Source organism: Pseudopipra pipra, chromosome 4, assembly GCF_036250125.1.
Source record: "Pseudopipra pipra isolate bDixPip1 chromosome 4, bDixPip1.hap1, whole genome shotgun sequence".
Taxonomy (NCBI): domain Eukaryota; kingdom Metazoa; phylum Chordata; class Aves; order Passeriformes; family Pipridae; genus Pseudopipra; species Pseudopipra pipra.
In genome coordinates this window covers 22,878,954-22,895,864 of record NC_087552.1, presented here as the reverse complement: position 1 = coordinate 22,895,864, position 16,911 = coordinate 22,878,954, and the positions used below count along the sequence as shown (strand labels likewise).

Below are 16,911 nucleotides of genomic sequence, written 5' to 3'. Positions count from 1 at the left end.
CTCATGGCCCCAGCGCTGGCCCGGTGCAGAAGAGCCCAAAAGCCTCCTCTGTGCAATGCCAGCTGGCAGGGTGATGCTAGCCAGAATGCTTCATTTGGTGTAACACCTCTCCAACACCTCCCCAACACCTCCCAATCCTTTATTTCAGCCCAAAAGATGAAGCTAATACTGGCACAAAACTAAATGAACAAGTCAAAAAGTGAGGCAGCAACAAGGCGTATGGGAAAGAACTGATGCAGGGGACTAGAGATAGATGGAGTATGTTGGTATATTGACTTTACACTGAGATGCAAGTCAAGCAGACGTATATTGTAAAATCTTTGCTTCTATAGTTACCAAGTTCATTGAATAACTAGCAAATTTTAAATCATCATTTCTATTCTCATAAAAGATCAAACGTTAAAATTTCAATACAGGATTCTGGAATCACAAGATGAGATCATTAGTTTGTAATCAAAAAAAGAAATCCACTGCCACCAAACCCAAATATTTGTCATCATCACCACTCTCAGTATACCAGACTTCTGCATCTCTTCCCTCTCTACCTTCAGAGGTAAGTGAATAGCAGCTCTGTGTCTACTCTGGAAACGAGGACTGAAGAAAGCTGTGTGCACCGTCATTCCTGATCCTGCCAAGATGCCTACTGGTGACCTGGCAGAGCCCCACTGAGCTGCTTGGGGGAGAAGGCTACTCACATGGTGCTGTATAAAAAAAGATAGTTAATGTTGTGCACAAAATAAAAAGTTCTGAGAAACAGCATGTGTTTACAGGACAAGAAAAAAGGCCAAGTTCCCGTAAGTTCCCTTTCATACTGAAGATCTCAGGCTGGTGCTGAAAAGAAGCTGCATCTTTTTTCCCCCCATGTGTTTCTTCTGCTTCTACCAGAGAAGCTGTAAGTCTGAGAAGCTGAACCTCTTCCCTCTGACACAGATGTAGCTTTTCATGTGTCATAGGCTACTTGGGCCTGTAAACTGTTTGATAAGTAAAAGCTAGTGTAAAACACATCACTCTGTTCATTAAGTGGGTCTTCATGCAGAGATCTCCTAATGCTGGAGGTTCAGGAAACATATGTCTGATGATGAATTTTTAAGGACACATATGAACATTGTCTTGAGGGACCAGAGTTTCAATTTTAGTAATATGTGGGAGGACTACTGAGGAACACTTTTTTGGCTGCAATGAAAGTGTGAATTTTGAAGGGAGTTTTAAATTCTATGTATGAAATACAAAATATGTATAAACTGATGTACTTATTTAATGATATTTTTATAATCTGAAATACAAGAGTCACCTAGTGTAAAATACAGTGTAAAAAACTTCTTGAGAAAATCAGTTTTTTCCACTTCTTGGGTGAAACAAAACTCATACCGACGACTAACCCTGCCATCTAGTGGCATTTATACGTTTATCACATTTACCTCCATGGCATCCCTGTGTTTTGTCAGAACTTTGGACACAGCATCACTTTGTAGTAGATAAGCTTTGAAAGACTTGCAAAAGATCTAGAGATTTGCTGAACAGCAGTTCTGTTACAAGTATTTCTCCTTTATATAATGCAGTATTTTTCACTGCCAGTGTTTCAAAAAAACATTACATACAGCTACGGGAAGAAATTGCACACTTTGAGTTCTATTTCCTATGTAAGGTACAGTTTCTTCTGAGGACATTACTGTGAGCTGTAAAGTTGAAAAAAAATACTTAGAAGCTCACTTAATGCTGGAAATAGGGCTGAGACACAATGGGGTTGTATCCCTTTCCTTATGTTAAACAAACAAACAAAAAAAACAACTGCAAAAACAACTCCACAGAAAACCTGTTTCTGCTGAATTTTTGGAAACCAAGTAAGTTAGTAGTTTTAACAGAAATTACTTATTTTGCCAGTAACGGGAACATACTTCTCAGCTGAAGCTGGGAGGACATTCCTAAATAATATTTGACTTCAAAAAAAGAAGTTCTAGCTTGCTTAGTGTCTGGGAGGTGCACAGTAAGTTTGTCCTTGTTCAGAACCATTCAGCAACTCTTCCCAAAGTACTTTGTAACTCCTTTTAGGACTACATGACTGAAAACACAATCATTTTTGTTCTATCCACACTATGCATGACTCCAGGTCCTGGATGGGTCGAAGAGTCACTGACCTTTCTGAAACACAAGGTGGTTCTTCCTCACACTCTCCCTAAATGTTGGGAAAGGCTGAGTTGATCTCTGGAGACTAACTTGGATGGTTTAGAGAAGTTATCAAAACATATTTTAATGGACCTTCTTCCACTTTCTAAAGAGAAAGGTTTCTGTTTTTTGGAGAAGTGTCTTTTATGGTGTATTATATTACCATTCTATTCACCTAATCTTGTAGGTTTCCCATCAGAGCAACACTATGGAAATCCTTTTTAACAAGGCATTGTTACATTTCTAATAACCTACTCCATGGGAACAAGTTACCTTTATACTCTCTATCCCTCACCTTACTGCATTCAGAGAACCTGGATAAAAAGCAGAATTCATACCTTTCAGCTCAGAAACTCATTCACAGGCTGTGAGAGGCTTGAGAAGGAAATAAAAAGGCAAGAAAAGTTGTCTAAGAATGCAGCTTATTGAGGCTGTTCTGGGTTGGCACAGTATTCTGTTTTAAAATATACAATAATTGATATCTGTAGTAATAAGTAGAATTGTAGTATAATTTGTCTATGTAGGCATAGTTTCAGAAATATTTCATACCTAAAAAAGACTAAAGTGTTTCAGAGAAGTGATCATTACATTTTGCATACTGAACACCATTAGTGTAAAACCTTAAGTTTTTTAAGTCGAAGTTAACATTTTTGAAAACAAGAAAGAGTGGAAAGCCTTTTCCTAAAATAACTAAATGAAACAAATATGAAAAAGCCTTCAGAAGAGATACTTCAGAAATGTTTGCTTTATTTTTTAAAGGCAAATACTTGTTGACTAACACTAGCAAGAGTCATGGCTAGGCTTCGCAAACGAAGATTTGGGAAGGCTCTATCCACATTTTTTGCAGGCATGCTGGTGGCTTATGAGGCCAATCCGTGACAGACATATCCGATTGCAAAAGGCACAGCAGAAAGACTCCTTAGATGGTGTATTCTGCAAGACACGGTTCTTTCTGCGTTGCCTTTTCTCCTCAAGGGTGATCCTGCATGCGTTCTCAAAGGAGACAGCTGCGTTATAGATGGTACTAGCAAGAGTATTAATGAAAAAATAGCCTTTTCTGTATATTTGCAGGGAACTCTTGTCTGCATTACTGGCTTACTACAGCTGTCACTATGCACAGAACTATGAAAATGCTGTTTGCTTCTCAGAAGGCTTCTCCTGAAGATTAGCAACTTCTTTAAATTAATACTGAAGTTAGTATAAAGAGAATAACTTAAATGCTTCAGAAGATCAAACCTCAAACACATGCATATATATCTTCTTAAATTGATGATGATGATGTGATTTTTGAGCCTCTCTGGTCGGCACCTTCTCTATGGAGAGCACTCTTTAGTGGCTATCCCTGACATGACGGAACCGGTCAGTCACGGTGTTGTGCAGCTCCACAGGATAGAGCAGGGCTGTGAGAGAGAAGAAAGGGACTGTTCTCTGTTGGCCACTCCTGAGGCCACATCAGGAGCTTCATGTGCAGTCCGGGCTGCCATGTACCTGGTGCATGTGGCATGGGGTCTGACTACCCAGATGCCATCCTGGGATGGTCATTGCAGGAACAGGCACTGCATGGGGTGAGGCTAAAGGAATGAGAGTAATTCATTCCTTGTAAAGCAACACATTTGAATGTACAATTACACACTTACCTATATATTTACTATACCTGTATCTTGGGTGAATTATTGCATATATGATGGGGTTGTAGACTGCAGAAGCTTTGGCAATAACTGCTGGCACAGATTTGGAATATGGTGTTAGGGTGTTGCCTCGACTAAAACAAAGCAAAAACATTACACACAGCTATGCCATGGATTAATACTATATTAGTAGAACATATTACTCCTTTTGGCTGGTTTTGTGCTGTTATTTCTTTTTATAAGAAATACCCCTGAAATGTTGATTCATTCAAATGCATTTTTTTTCAGATGAAAGGCTTGAATTTGACAACATGTACTTGGTTTCATTCATTTGGAGAAGATCAAACACATGCAAGTAGTTAGTTATCTACTTGAGGATGACTAGGAACACAAAGAATCACCTCCCCTGTTTCTACAATAGGCAAAAAAACCCCCCAAAACTCCCAGCAAAAGAACGCCCATTGTGGTCATCTGCGAAAAGTGAACGGTGATAAAAAAGAAAACAGAATCAAACCTAAAAATCTTCCAGCAGCAACATCTGTGCCACACAGTAATGTGCGTCAGTGACTCAGTTTCAAACACTGCAGAAGGAAGAGAGGACCAGAAGTGGTTTGAAACCAGTGTTTTCCTTTTGATTTTAAGCTCCCACAGTCAGTCAGGACCCTAATTATTTAGGACCCTTTCAAAATGGAGATCTGCTTCATGTGGGTGACAGTACTAACATATTTGCATTTCAGAATAACCTATGTTGTTTGGATTACTTTTCCACTTACCCTGCCCAGGCAATCAAGGTGACACAAGCATATGGAGACCAGGACAAGACAAACACAATGATGACCACGAAAGCAATTTTTGCCAGTTTCCACTCATTCTTCATAGACTGAGAGAGGTGGGAGTTCCGACTGCAGGACCCCAGCTTTTGAACATCTCTGTGAGAGGGGAAAAAATACCGATATTTCAGCAAGACAGTGAAAAAGCTAGGTGCAACATCTCTAATATGTTCTCAGCAATATGCAAAATGAAGTAGATTTCATATTTCCTTACTCTAATTCTTCTTTTGTCCTCTGATATTTAAAAACTCTAGAAGATAATTAATGTAGCAAAACAGTTGCAAGTGTTGTGTTTGCCTGTAAGACTGAGCCAGAACGCCTGGGACTACAGGATGGGACTGCACTGTCCTTACCTAATACAAGGAGGGTTTCAGGCTGCAAAGGTGCAGAAATTAGTACCTCTTGCCCTTTGTTGTTCTCAGAGGTGGAAGAAGCAAAGGCATAGCTGGATGGAAAAATCAAGCCTTACAGCTTTTCCTTTTCAAGGGAAGAACAGCTTGCAGAAAATCAAGTTCACAAGGTAACACATGCTGGGATACCCTGACAACTCTGCAGACCTTGTCCCAAACACTCAGGAGGACATTTTTACTTACCTGCAAATTTATTCACTGGAGAAGAGTATTTTCAGGGGGAAGTACAACATGCAGTCCTAACATTTTTGCCGAAAAACATCAAATCAAATTCTCTTCTCACATCAAACACTCCATTTTTATTTTAAAAAAGTTTGGTGTGGTTAAGCATTTTATATTGCTTAGCATAGAAATAACAATTTTTACATATCAGTGTTGGTAAATGGAGATATATTTCAGGCTGAAGACATTAATTACCAGCCAGCAGGGTAACAAACTTCTTCCTGTTGCACTGTGAACATAGAATAGAATCATGGAATGGTTTGGGTTGGAATGGACCTTAAAGATCATCTAGTTCCAATCCCCCTGCCGTGGGCAGGGACACCTTTCATTACACCAGTTTGCTCAAAGCTCCATCCAGGCGGACTTAAACTCTCCCAGGGATGGTGCAGCCACAGTTTCTCTGGGCAGCCTGTTCCAGTGCCTCACTACCCTCACACTCAAGAATTTTTCCTAATACCTAATCTTAATCTACTCTCTCTCAGCTTGAAGCCATTCCCCCTGTCCTGTCACTACACATTCTTGTAAAAATTCCCTGTCCAACTTTCCTGTACACTCCCTTCAGGTACTGGAAGACCATGATTAGGTCACCCCTAAGCCTTCTCATTTCCAGACTGAATAAACCCAGTTCTCTCAGCCTTTCCTCATAGGAGAGGTGTTCCACCCCTCTAATCATCTAAACTCATGAGTTTTCTGTATTTAGTTAGCAAAAGGCATAGAAAAATCTTATGTCCACTGTGCTTCACATGTGCGCAAGACACCATTGTTTTAAGGATGCATTCTTTGCTCCCTTGGTTGATCTCAAATATGTGTACACAAAGTGCAAAAAACAAGACAAGGCCAAAACTAGAGTTCAGTAAGAACTTCACTTAAGGCATACAGATAAATGTGCTTGGATAAACAGAATTTAGCATTATGTAGCCAAATGATTCAACAAGTGCCTGCAGACAGATGCAGAGAAAAGCCATCAGAGCTGCTGACACTGTGAGCAGCAGGAAGGATTTACAACACCAGCCATGTGCTCATTAGGAGAAAAATAACTGACAGGATGAAGTTACTTTGCAGATCTAACACCCTGTTGATTTTTCATTTAAAATATAGACCAAATTTTTTGTGGAAAAAAAAGTCCTAACAACCATAGCCAGATATTGTACATGTAGTTGTGATGCTTGAGTGAAGTACAAGGATTTCTGGGATGCCTGCCTTAAATAAAGCTGTCAAAAAATATGAAGACTGTTACGTTTACAGAACAGCTTGAAGGCAGAATGATGCCTCCGTTGCTACATGTTATTTATTATCCCTTGGGTCTGAAAACTGCTAAAATATACAGGGACAAAGTTTCTTGTAGTGTAAATCTGAAATACAAATAACTCAATCAAATTATCTGATGCACTATTAGTTACCACACTGGAATAAGATTAAAATCACCAGAGACTTCTTTTTCTGCTCCAAAATCCATACATCCATTCCAGATTTTAAATAGGCAAAAAGTATTTCTCCTGTTGCAGCTGCTAATGATCTATCACTACAGTTCCAAATTCAATTCAGATTAATTTTTGATTAAGATATTTCTCCAGTCAAAGAAATTGATAATATCTTCTAATACAAGAAAAGGGATATGTACTTCTTTCAGCTACATTGCTTACCTGCCAGTACGTCTTATGGCCAGGAACATAGATAAATAGCAAAGGAATATTATTATCAGGGGTATAAAAAACACACAGCAACATAAAATCATGGTGTAACTTCTGTTTGCAGGGGAGTAGGTTACATAGTCCCATGTACAGGATATCATCAAGCCTTCAGGCACATAGGAACCTGTGGAATACATGGAATACATTATTCGCACATACACCCAAAGTTAGCACAGTTGCTGATCCAACAACTAAGCCCTTAAAATAAAGCCTGTACTGTATCCGTAGCCTTCAAGAGCTATGCTGGCCATGTTATATGTGTGGTCTGAGAATGTGAGTGTGCACATGGAGAGGAGGTTCTGACTGCCAGACTCAGAAGCACACCTAATACTCCACCTGCAATTTGTTCTGCTTGAACACAGCCTGGGGGTAGGGGGGAAGAGGGTATCTGCAGTGCAGCAGGTGTTGATGTCTGGTACGACAACAAACCATCAGGCGGTGGCTAGGCATCAACCAAGAACTTGTGAGAAAACTCTTTTTTTTATATATCCCAAGCAAGACTAAGGCAGACCACACAGGGAACGCTAGAGGAGAGAGAGAGCAGACAACATACTCCACCCGAAGAGTGGAGCCAGGCTCCATCCTAGCGAGTAGAGCCACACGACGGCGATGACCTGTATGGTGCGTTTCTTTGAAGTCCACTGTATGGATTGCAGGGGCTTAGTGATCACAAGGTAGCGGTCAATAGAAATAGCCAACAAAGTCATCATTGAGGTTATTCCGAAGAGTGCGCCACAGAAAGCATACAAGTCACAGCCTGAAGCAGAAAATGGCAATGTCAGGGATTTTCTTGAAAAGACACACGTTTTCTCTCAGAGCCCGTCGTAATAAACCTCCCATTTTTTTCCTGGTTCAGGACTCCTCTCTCATTAGAAGAATTTCTTAGCCTCACAATTTCATAGTTATTGTTTATTAGAAAAACACAAATATAAATAAAATACAAATATATGTTTTTAAAAGGTCCTACTCCACTGCAGGCTGCAACTGGGAACCTTTTGTCAATGGAAAACTGCCTCAAAGAAAATCCAATCTAATTAAAGTTATACTTTCCTGGACTGCTGCCCAATATATTGATCTTAACAGGCTGCAGCAGACATCTGTCTGCCAATGACCAATGAGTGTTTCAAAAAATTACTTTGGTTAATGTGGCTTAAAAATACAGAAGTGGTTTAAATTTGATGACTAAAACAGCTGTAAAACAGCTCCAACTCCCATTTTTAATGGCAGTGCTTTTTAAAAGAACCAACATTTTTTACGTGAAAGAGATTTTTTTTACCTCTCTACATTCAGGCATTGCACTACCAGATGAAACTTGTAGAGTTACACTGTCCAGAATTTAGTTCAGAAACCTGTGTCAAAAGATCATCCATTTTTTGAAATGTTGCATTGCCCCATGTGGTTATAGACAAGAGCCTACTAGGAATGGCGGGCAGTCAAAATACCCAATTCAACCCTAAAATAGACTTCTGAAGTCTTTATAAGTAATCTGCAACTAAGGACGAAATCCCACTCAATCCAAATCAATTGCTTTGTTGTGTCAGCTTTGTGTCAGCACAATAATTTACACTGATTTTATCTAAGGGGATGAGCAAGACTAAAATCGAACTAAAGCAGAGTCCCTTCTGGAGTCCCTTCTGTGCTGCTAAAAAGTACATGGTTTCTAGGCTTGCTCCACTGTTATACAACCACTACTTTGTGTAAGTTTTCGCCCAATGATGTGTTGAGCAGAATCAATCAGAGTATCAAGCCTTCTGAGGTTCCTGCTATACTCACATTTCAGCTATAATTTGAGCATTTATCACCTTTTCTTTCTTGCAGTTGGCATGAAAGGAGCCTAAATTTGCAGAGTCCTCAACTGAGTATCGTTATTTATATCTTTTAATTAAATATGAGATTCCTAGAAGCATGCTAATGGATATCAACATACATTTCTAAATAAAAGGAGTAACTACACCTTAAACTAATACAAAAAAACTATTTACAACTTATTAAAACTTTTCTACCTACTTTCTCCCTTACAAGCTAAAGGGTAATACAATTACATGTTGATGTTGACTCCTTCCTTTCCAAAATATGTAAGATAAAAGAATCAAGCCTATAATACAAGACATGTGACATCATGCTGACTGATGATGTCAAGAACTGGGCTTGTAACTCGAGATTTGTGCTGCTGTCTCCACAGCACAAGCAAAGATTGTTATGGCAAAAACAGGCCAAAGACAGCATAGAGCTGGTGAGGTACAAATTAGTGATGAAAAGTACCTATATCTCCAAGTATCCATTTTCTGTGCAGGCTGTTGACAAAGCACATGGGTGCCTGAGAAGCCGACATCAGGAAGTCACTCACAGCTAAATTCATTATAAAGTAGTTTTGGGGTGTCCTCAGCTTCTTGTTGCTTAAAAACATGAGAAATACACGATTTCAAACAGACAAAGTGAAAAGTTAACTTTATAGCTTTGCTTACTAGCATAAACAAATACTGTCCAGGTTGGAATCGATGGTTACTTACAGTGAATCAATTGCTAATCATCAGTCAGCTAATACAGCCTCAGCTGCAGTCATTTCAAACTTATGAACTTATGACTGACAAGAGCAGGAGGGTTAAAATGGATTGTTTCCTCTTCAAACTGAGAAGAGTTTCAGCTGTATTGACAAATATGGATTTGTTCTGGAATAGAGCAGTTCCTTAGGAGTGCTGTAATATTGATTGTGTCTTGCACTGCACACGACCAGGATCTGAAGCAGGTTACTGAGCCAAAGGATCTGTTTTTGGTGATATTTTAAAAGATGCTGACCTGAAGAGTTGGCACATTACCACTAACTAAACGACCTTTTGCAAAGTGCTACCACACAAGCAGAGCATGCACTGAGATTTGGAAAAAGTACTTTTGCTCATACACATCTCATAAGAGAGAATGAAAGCTCTCAGCTGCAGATGAACAGGCAATATTAAATGCCATAATAAGGAGTGTGAAAGCAACAGTCTGCAAGCAAAGCTTATCCAAAGAAAACAAACATGACTTCCAGTTCTTTTACCAACATCTCACCACCTCATGCAGTCTCACTTTCTAGGGATATCTGGAGTAAAAACCTTCTTGGAAAGTTTCAGTGGGTATTCAGGATTACCCTTAGCTCTGTTTGAGAGGAATAAAGATACTGGTAACAAGATAAAGAACCTCTCACTTGTACTTGGAGTTGTTTGGTTGAATATGTTGTTGTTGCTCTAATTAAATATTGTGTCCAACTAGGAAAGTTAAATTAATTCGTGAGTTCAGCTCACCCAAATCCTCAACTGCCACTTTTGAGGGGATATAATGAGAAGGTGTAACATTGAACTAGTAGTCCCCCAGTGTGAACCGCTGTATTGGCTGTATCATGGAGTTAAAGGCTTTGATACCCGGAGTTTGAATTCAGCGCTTTTGCGAGTGTTAGGTACGTATAATACAAAAAGGGGTGACTTGGCATGCTCTGTGAGACACAGGGAGGAGGCAGAATTTTATAAATAATTTTGTTCTTGCAACCTTCAATAGTTTGAAATAATTGTTTCTTTTCCTAAAAAATGTCTCCTTCAGTGTAAGAAGGTGAACAACTGAGGGCTTTCTGATGTGCTTTGCAATAGCAGTATTTGCAGCTAACATGAATTTCTTTCCTCATGATGATAAACAAATACTGAAAAAGAAAGTGAGAAAGCCATCTCAATGCTATCAGATTCTTGGGTCTAATAACTGCCAGCAACTGGTTGAGAGAGGGTGCAGAGTTCACACCTTCCCAGGTGCTCAACTGCCAGTGCATATTTTCCTACTTTGAAAATTTAATGCTTTTTTTTACACCAGCTAAAACACACAAATTTCAAAAACGCAGAGCTTGTGCTGCATTTAAAAAATCATGAAGGTATCCACAGTTGCAGGGAATTTATTTTCTCCATTAAGTCATATTAGAAGCCAGTTATTCAAAATAACTAATTTATTTGTCTTTCAGAATAGGAAACTAACACTTGGTTCATAATCCCACTAGTGTCTCTAGCATTACAGGCCCCCTCTACATCAACATGCATAATGACAGCAAGCAGTGAACACGGAGGATTTTGAAATTCATCATCACATTGTGGGACAGAGGGTAGCTATTTTTTTTCCATGAGATTTTTGCAGTTACTAGCTGCAGTAACTTTGGCTGTCTGTTACTCTGCCAAGAGAGCACACAGACTGACAGAAATCCTATGATCTGCCTGAAGCAGGGAATACACTGGTGGCATGAGCTCATTTCATGTAGCACATTGATTCTTTGGTCCTTCCAGGACATCTGGGCTGCTGGGAGGAATGTCAGTGTTTGTCAAGTATTTCTGCAAATACTACAGGGTAAGCGTCTGCAACAGGGAGACTGTGATTTCTATCATTAAAAGTGCTGAACTGTTCTTTAAACTTTCAATTGGTTCTGTTTATAGAACAAGGTATTTATTTTCTCATTTTCTTTGATTCCTTAAAACATGAGGAATTCACACTAAGGTTATCAGTGATGCATGTGGATGTGTGTGTGTGTGCAGGGTTGCCTTCCTCTCATTCCCCTTCTCCATTTGTTTACATCAGCCTCTGCTTGAAGATTTAAACCAAGAAGAAAGCAATGCAGAAATCTGCACGCATGAACCTCAAGAGCAGTCAGGTTAAACACGAGAGGAATTTTTGTACCTGTAAAATGCGTAGAGAACTAGGAGGTTTCCGATGATGCCAATGGAGCCAATAATGAGAACACAAGTTCCTACAGTGTAAAGAACATGAGCAGGGATCTCTGTCTTGGTCACAGTATGTGGCTGGGTACTCATGTTCAAACCCTAGATGGAAAACAGAGGAAAGGGAAAGCTTAGCCCATTTGGGACACTTATTTCAGGGAACACATGCTCAGCCTGTTGAAGTAAGGCAGAGCATTTGCTTCCATGGTTCATGCAAATCGAATACGCACCTCTGAGTTCTTTTCAGATGCCCTGTAATCAAGTTTCCTCAAGTAACTTCTATTACTTCGACAGTAGATATTTATCTTAAGAAAAGAGCAACAGGGAAAACAGACTGGAAAAGACAACTAAGGAAATTATGATGATGATATGAAAAAGACTTGCTCTGGGTAACTGCCTCACTTTGGGGCACAGAGCTAGCTGACAACACAAACTGACAGCAAGGAATAACCTATCACACTTTGGCTTTATTAGGAGCAATGATATAAAATCCCACACTTACAAACATTAAATTTCCTGGGTCTTCCCAGGCTCACTATCCACTAACTTACAGTGCTGCAACACCTAAGAATTCCCCATGCAAAAGTTCAGAGATGAGAAGTAAAATGGTAGCAGTAACATTGCCTATGCAAGAACAAATACATTAAATAGTCTTGACACCTCTTTCACTGCCTGTATCTCCAGCACATGAATAAACTCTCTACACATTTTTTTTTAAAAATAAAATTCATATTTATCACTGGCTAAATTCAGCAGCAAGGCAGCCTACAGCTAATGCACTCAGCTCTCATTAGTATTATCAACGAGAAGAGTCAGAATTGCCTCATGGAGATTCTTATTTACCAAGTCAAAAGCAGCTAAGCCTTACACTTGTGGTCAGATCTGGATGGCTTGGTCAAAGATGTGGCACCTTGTCAAAGCAAGGGACCTGCTTCACTTCACCACATTTCACCGCTGTGTAGCTCAGCAACATACCATGTATGGGATAAGCCTGATTTTGTCCTCTGAGAGAACAGCTGGGTGACAGAACAGGTTCAAGATGATAACTACTGTCCCCCTGGTAATATTTAAGCATCCATTTTCAAAATTATGAGAACAGCCTTTTTTTTTTCCCTGTTGCTAGCTCCTAATCTTTCATACTGCTGCTTCTCTTTTCTGCCTTCTATTCCTCACTCATCTATGAAGTGCACACACTCCAGCTCCCTGCTTGTACAACAGTCTTAGCTGTGGGGATCATCTCCTCAACTCTGTGACCCCCCTGGGGCACTCCCTGGGGTGGTTGCATTAGGCAATAGAGAGGGCATGGTGAAATGCATTGCACCCCCTGAGTATCCACAAAGCAACGGGTCTGGGGCAGAAATCCTGACAGCAAAGCTCCCAGGACTGAAGTGATGTAGTAAATGGTACAAAAGCTATAGCTCCAAAGCCGAAAGCTACTTTCAAGCCTTCTCAGTTGTCTGACATGACAGGATGTCTACCCATGATAGGATGGCTACTGCCAACATGGCACTTCACCAGATATCTCATTGCTGTAAAAGTAGAAAGAAATGGAAGAGAGCATCTACTGGTGCTGGTTGCACTAGGGATCTGTGACTGTTAGTCCAGTGGTTAGATAGCAATAAAAAATGTCACGGTGAGTAGCATTTACCCTTGAAAAAGGTGTGAGAGGTAGTGTAAGAGCAGGCAGTGCATGGCGAGATGGCCCAGTGAGGAACACAGTCGTGGCTGTTTGGTGGCACCAGACAGAGCCAGCCCCATGCTTTCAGAGCATGCAAATTAACCACGCTAAATTCCTTTCCTCTTCTCTCAAACCCAATCTTCTTAGCAGCGTGTGTGTGCTAAATCGTAACCCTGCCTCATTTCTGGCAATGCATACCAAAGAGGCTAAACTGGGGAAAAGGGAAAAGGATCCTTTTTTTGCTTCCTTTCCAGCTTATCTGTTAGGATTTGCCCCTATATAGAGGTTTATTATATAGAGGAATATTATATAAATGTAATTCAGGACAAGTAGTACATGCCTGTCATACGCATGATACTTTGCTTCAACATATGGGAACTCACTGTTGCAGAAACTCATTTGAGAAATGGACTATGAATTTCACACCCAACGGTGTCTTGCCTTATCTCTCCGATGAAGAGAAGCTGACTTGGATATTTTGGCCTCGTGTATTCATTTACGGGTGGTGAGCTGTGTCAAAAGCTGAAAAATGTCTCATATGACACATTTGTAAACTCAGCTTACAGTTTGCTGGCAATATTAGATGAAATATATTGATGCTTACAGAGTGGAATTTGGAAGGCAATAAATACCAGGGATTACACAGAGCCTTCAATCTCAGTGAGAAGCTAAAGTGAGGGATGTTTAGATTACACAGGCTTTGGATCTTGCCTTCAGGGGAGTCCATAAAATACCACAGTCACTTTTGCTGCAATGTTAATAGCGGTAAGAATAAGTTTCACATCTGAATGGAAAGACAGCAACTCATTCACTCTGTCAGTGATACCAGAGGATGTGGCAGGCATCCAGCTGTTTGAAATGTGGCAAGATGATAAAGACCAAAAACCATTTTTAATGGTAATTGGAATCTGGAAAGACAAATGTGGATGTCTATGTGTGTATATATTTCAGTACAGAACCTCAACTTTGATACAAAATAATTTCATTAAACTAGTGGAAATTTTCTAAATAAAACTGGCTAAATTAGTACAAATACCTGTAGGTAATCAAGGAGAATTTACACCTCATTTTACTCACATAATGTATTTCACCAATTTGGTATAATTTCACAATAGAAAACTTTTAGAATAAAGATTTAAATACACTTAAGGTTGATAATTTAAAACCAAGTCTGGTGAAAAAATGCTGCTTTTCTAATATAGACCCATTCTCAATGCAGAATAACACACAGCTGGAGACAAGTAGCAGTATCATTGAGTCTTTAGACTATTCACTAAATTTAAGTTTTTTCTATTTTCCTACAATGTCACCTCTGAAAAGCTAGCTTTTTGGCAATTTTAATTAACAAGCTGTATGCTTCTTAATGTAAATATTTTACTGTATGGAGGTGAGGACCAGAAATATGAAAAAGAAATTCCAAGTTTGGTGACGAGCTCTAATGAGAAGCTGGTCTTTGTAGATATTCTTAAAAGCTGCTACCACCCTATGCATTTTTTTGTTGTTTTGTTTTTAGTTTCTCACAAGTAATAAAAATAAAATTAAGTTATAGGAGAATATTCCAAGTTGCTATGAGTCTTTTCAAGCCAGGAAAACCCAAATAACTATTACAAGTCTTTAACTTGAAAAGCAGGAGAGCAGCTAAGTACAGCAGGTTGCATTCACTAAGACACTCATGAGTCTTACTGGGTTATGTCTATATCAGCCTCTCTTAGCACCAAAATGATGTATGGTCAATGACAGCTGGCATAACTCAGTAAAAAATTAGTTAGCACTAGGGGAAAGGTCCTGCCTTTTAGACTTACCAAAGTACAGATTTTTAATCCATTGCATGCCCCACTGTCTAACTGCTAGAGTACATTGTGCAGTTATTCTTTGACTTTATACTTTAGACTAGTCATTTTCATTTTAGTAACAGCAAATTTAGACCCCTTGAGAATGTAACAAAAATTTAAAAAGTTTAAGAACATGTTGGGAGATGGTCCCTCAGCTTCAGCTGTTTCACAGTGCCATGGTAACGCACAGCTGACACCAATTGTGTCAATCTCAACCAATTATGTTTATGGATGCTCAGTATCAATGCAGCCATGTAAAGCAGAATGAAAAGCCTGTTCTGTATAAGCCACTGTCTTGCCCCTTCTCTTTAATGATGATAATGAAGGCATTACATTTTATTCAATGAATATACTGAATATTTAACAGGTGAAGTGAGTTTTCAAGGGCTCATGTGAGATATGTTACCTTTCCATTTTTCCCCCAGACTGGCTTTGCTGCCCTCCATTTGTGGTCCTGGGACAGAATCCCGAGCACGCTGCTGAAGATACATCCATTTCCTAAGTGAAGATTTTAAGGGCACCATCCAGAATGACCTGACTCTTTAACTCAAAAATGCAAATGTAAATAAGCAGCCCATGAAGATGCCAGTAATTGCAGCAGGGCCAGCTTCTGGCATACTTGCCGACCCTGTGCTCGCTTTGTTTGACTCCTTCTGAATTAATGCTACAATCACTTGCATTTTGACTCTATGAGATGTTGGACCTGACAACTCTCATAAAACATGATGTGGCCTTACCCTTATACACCAAGTGACTACAATATCAAAATGTTGTCACCTATGAGGCTGCTTGGAGGGCTTTCCTGGCAGGGTAACTATTAGATCTGCAGGCAAATGGAGGATAAAAAAATTAACAGTTGTCCCTTAAGTGTCTGGCAAAGGAAGCAGGCATCAGATATAAAAATAAACTCGGTCTATTTCTCCCAAAATAAAATGGAAAACTTGACAGATGAGGAAAATTATTCTATGAAAGCTTTTGTAACTTGATCTTGAGTGCTAAAACGATGTCCAAATAATTAGAAACATCTATTTCTACTTTCCAGCTGGAAAGATTAATAAAGGCTGCAATGCAGAAAACAAAATATTGTCATTAAAAAAGGAGGGCAAGGGCAGGTCCCCTTAAATGGGTAGGGGTAGAAAATAATGGACTGAATTTAGAAATAGTTGTATGATGTGCATTAGGTGAATGTAAGATTATCTAAAGCTTTATTTATACTCTGATTTTGCTCATGGGTGCAAGCTCATCTTGTGGAAATGATTTACACTGAAATGAGCTTAAGCAAGGGCTTGCTTACATGGGGGATTAATGTGCACTAACAAGGGAATGAATCAACAACATAGCCTCTCTGTGTTGAACTGCTATGTGGATTCTCAGTGTAGAAGTTTTATTTACTGTACAGAAAACTTGTCTATACAGTTACACCTACAAATTTTAAAGAAAAACAGTAAATAATACTTAGGCATGATGAGATAGGAGCAATCTGTGTGTGCTAGCTACCAGATAGTACTTGCCAAGTTCCTTGTAATTTCACTCATAGTCCATATAAGGGGTAATTTCAGTATGAAGCAGCACCTGGTTTGAAATTGCAACAAAATTTGGGAATTAATTAATATCTTGTACATATGAATATCTTGTACATAGGAACTCCTGAAGCAGCAAACAGAAGGTTGTTGCTATGTGGTGACTATAGTAGAACTAGTGATCATCGGATATATTTCAAACTATGATGCATT

At 39.3% G+C, this 16,911-nt stretch overlaps 1 protein-coding gene across 3 annotated transcripts in view; it reads right to left on the bottom strand.

The window, feature by feature from the left end:
• The window catches only part of LOC135412924 (melanopsin-like), a 45,296-nt gene that overhangs the window by 10,781 nt on the left and 17,604 nt on the right, over positions 1–16,911 (bottom strand). For all 3 annotated transcript variants that reach the window (XR_010430032.1, XM_064651927.1, XM_064651926.1), the window contains 6 exons: positions 11,628–11,770; positions 9,207–9,340; positions 7,498–7,701; positions 6,897–7,068; positions 4,565–4,720; positions 3,818–3,925 (listed from right to left, as the gene is read on the bottom strand). Coding sequence is in view for 2 of the 3 variants with exons in the window: in XM_064651926.1 (XP_064507996.1) it covers positions 3,818–3,925; positions 4,565–4,720; positions 6,897–7,068; positions 7,498–7,701; positions 9,207–9,340; positions 11,628–11,770 (917 nt within the window). In the remaining variant the exon portion in view is untranslated. The remainder of the gene's footprint in view (positions 1–3,817; positions 3,926–4,564; positions 4,721–6,896; positions 7,069–7,497; positions 7,702–9,206; positions 9,341–11,627; positions 11,771–16,911) is intronic.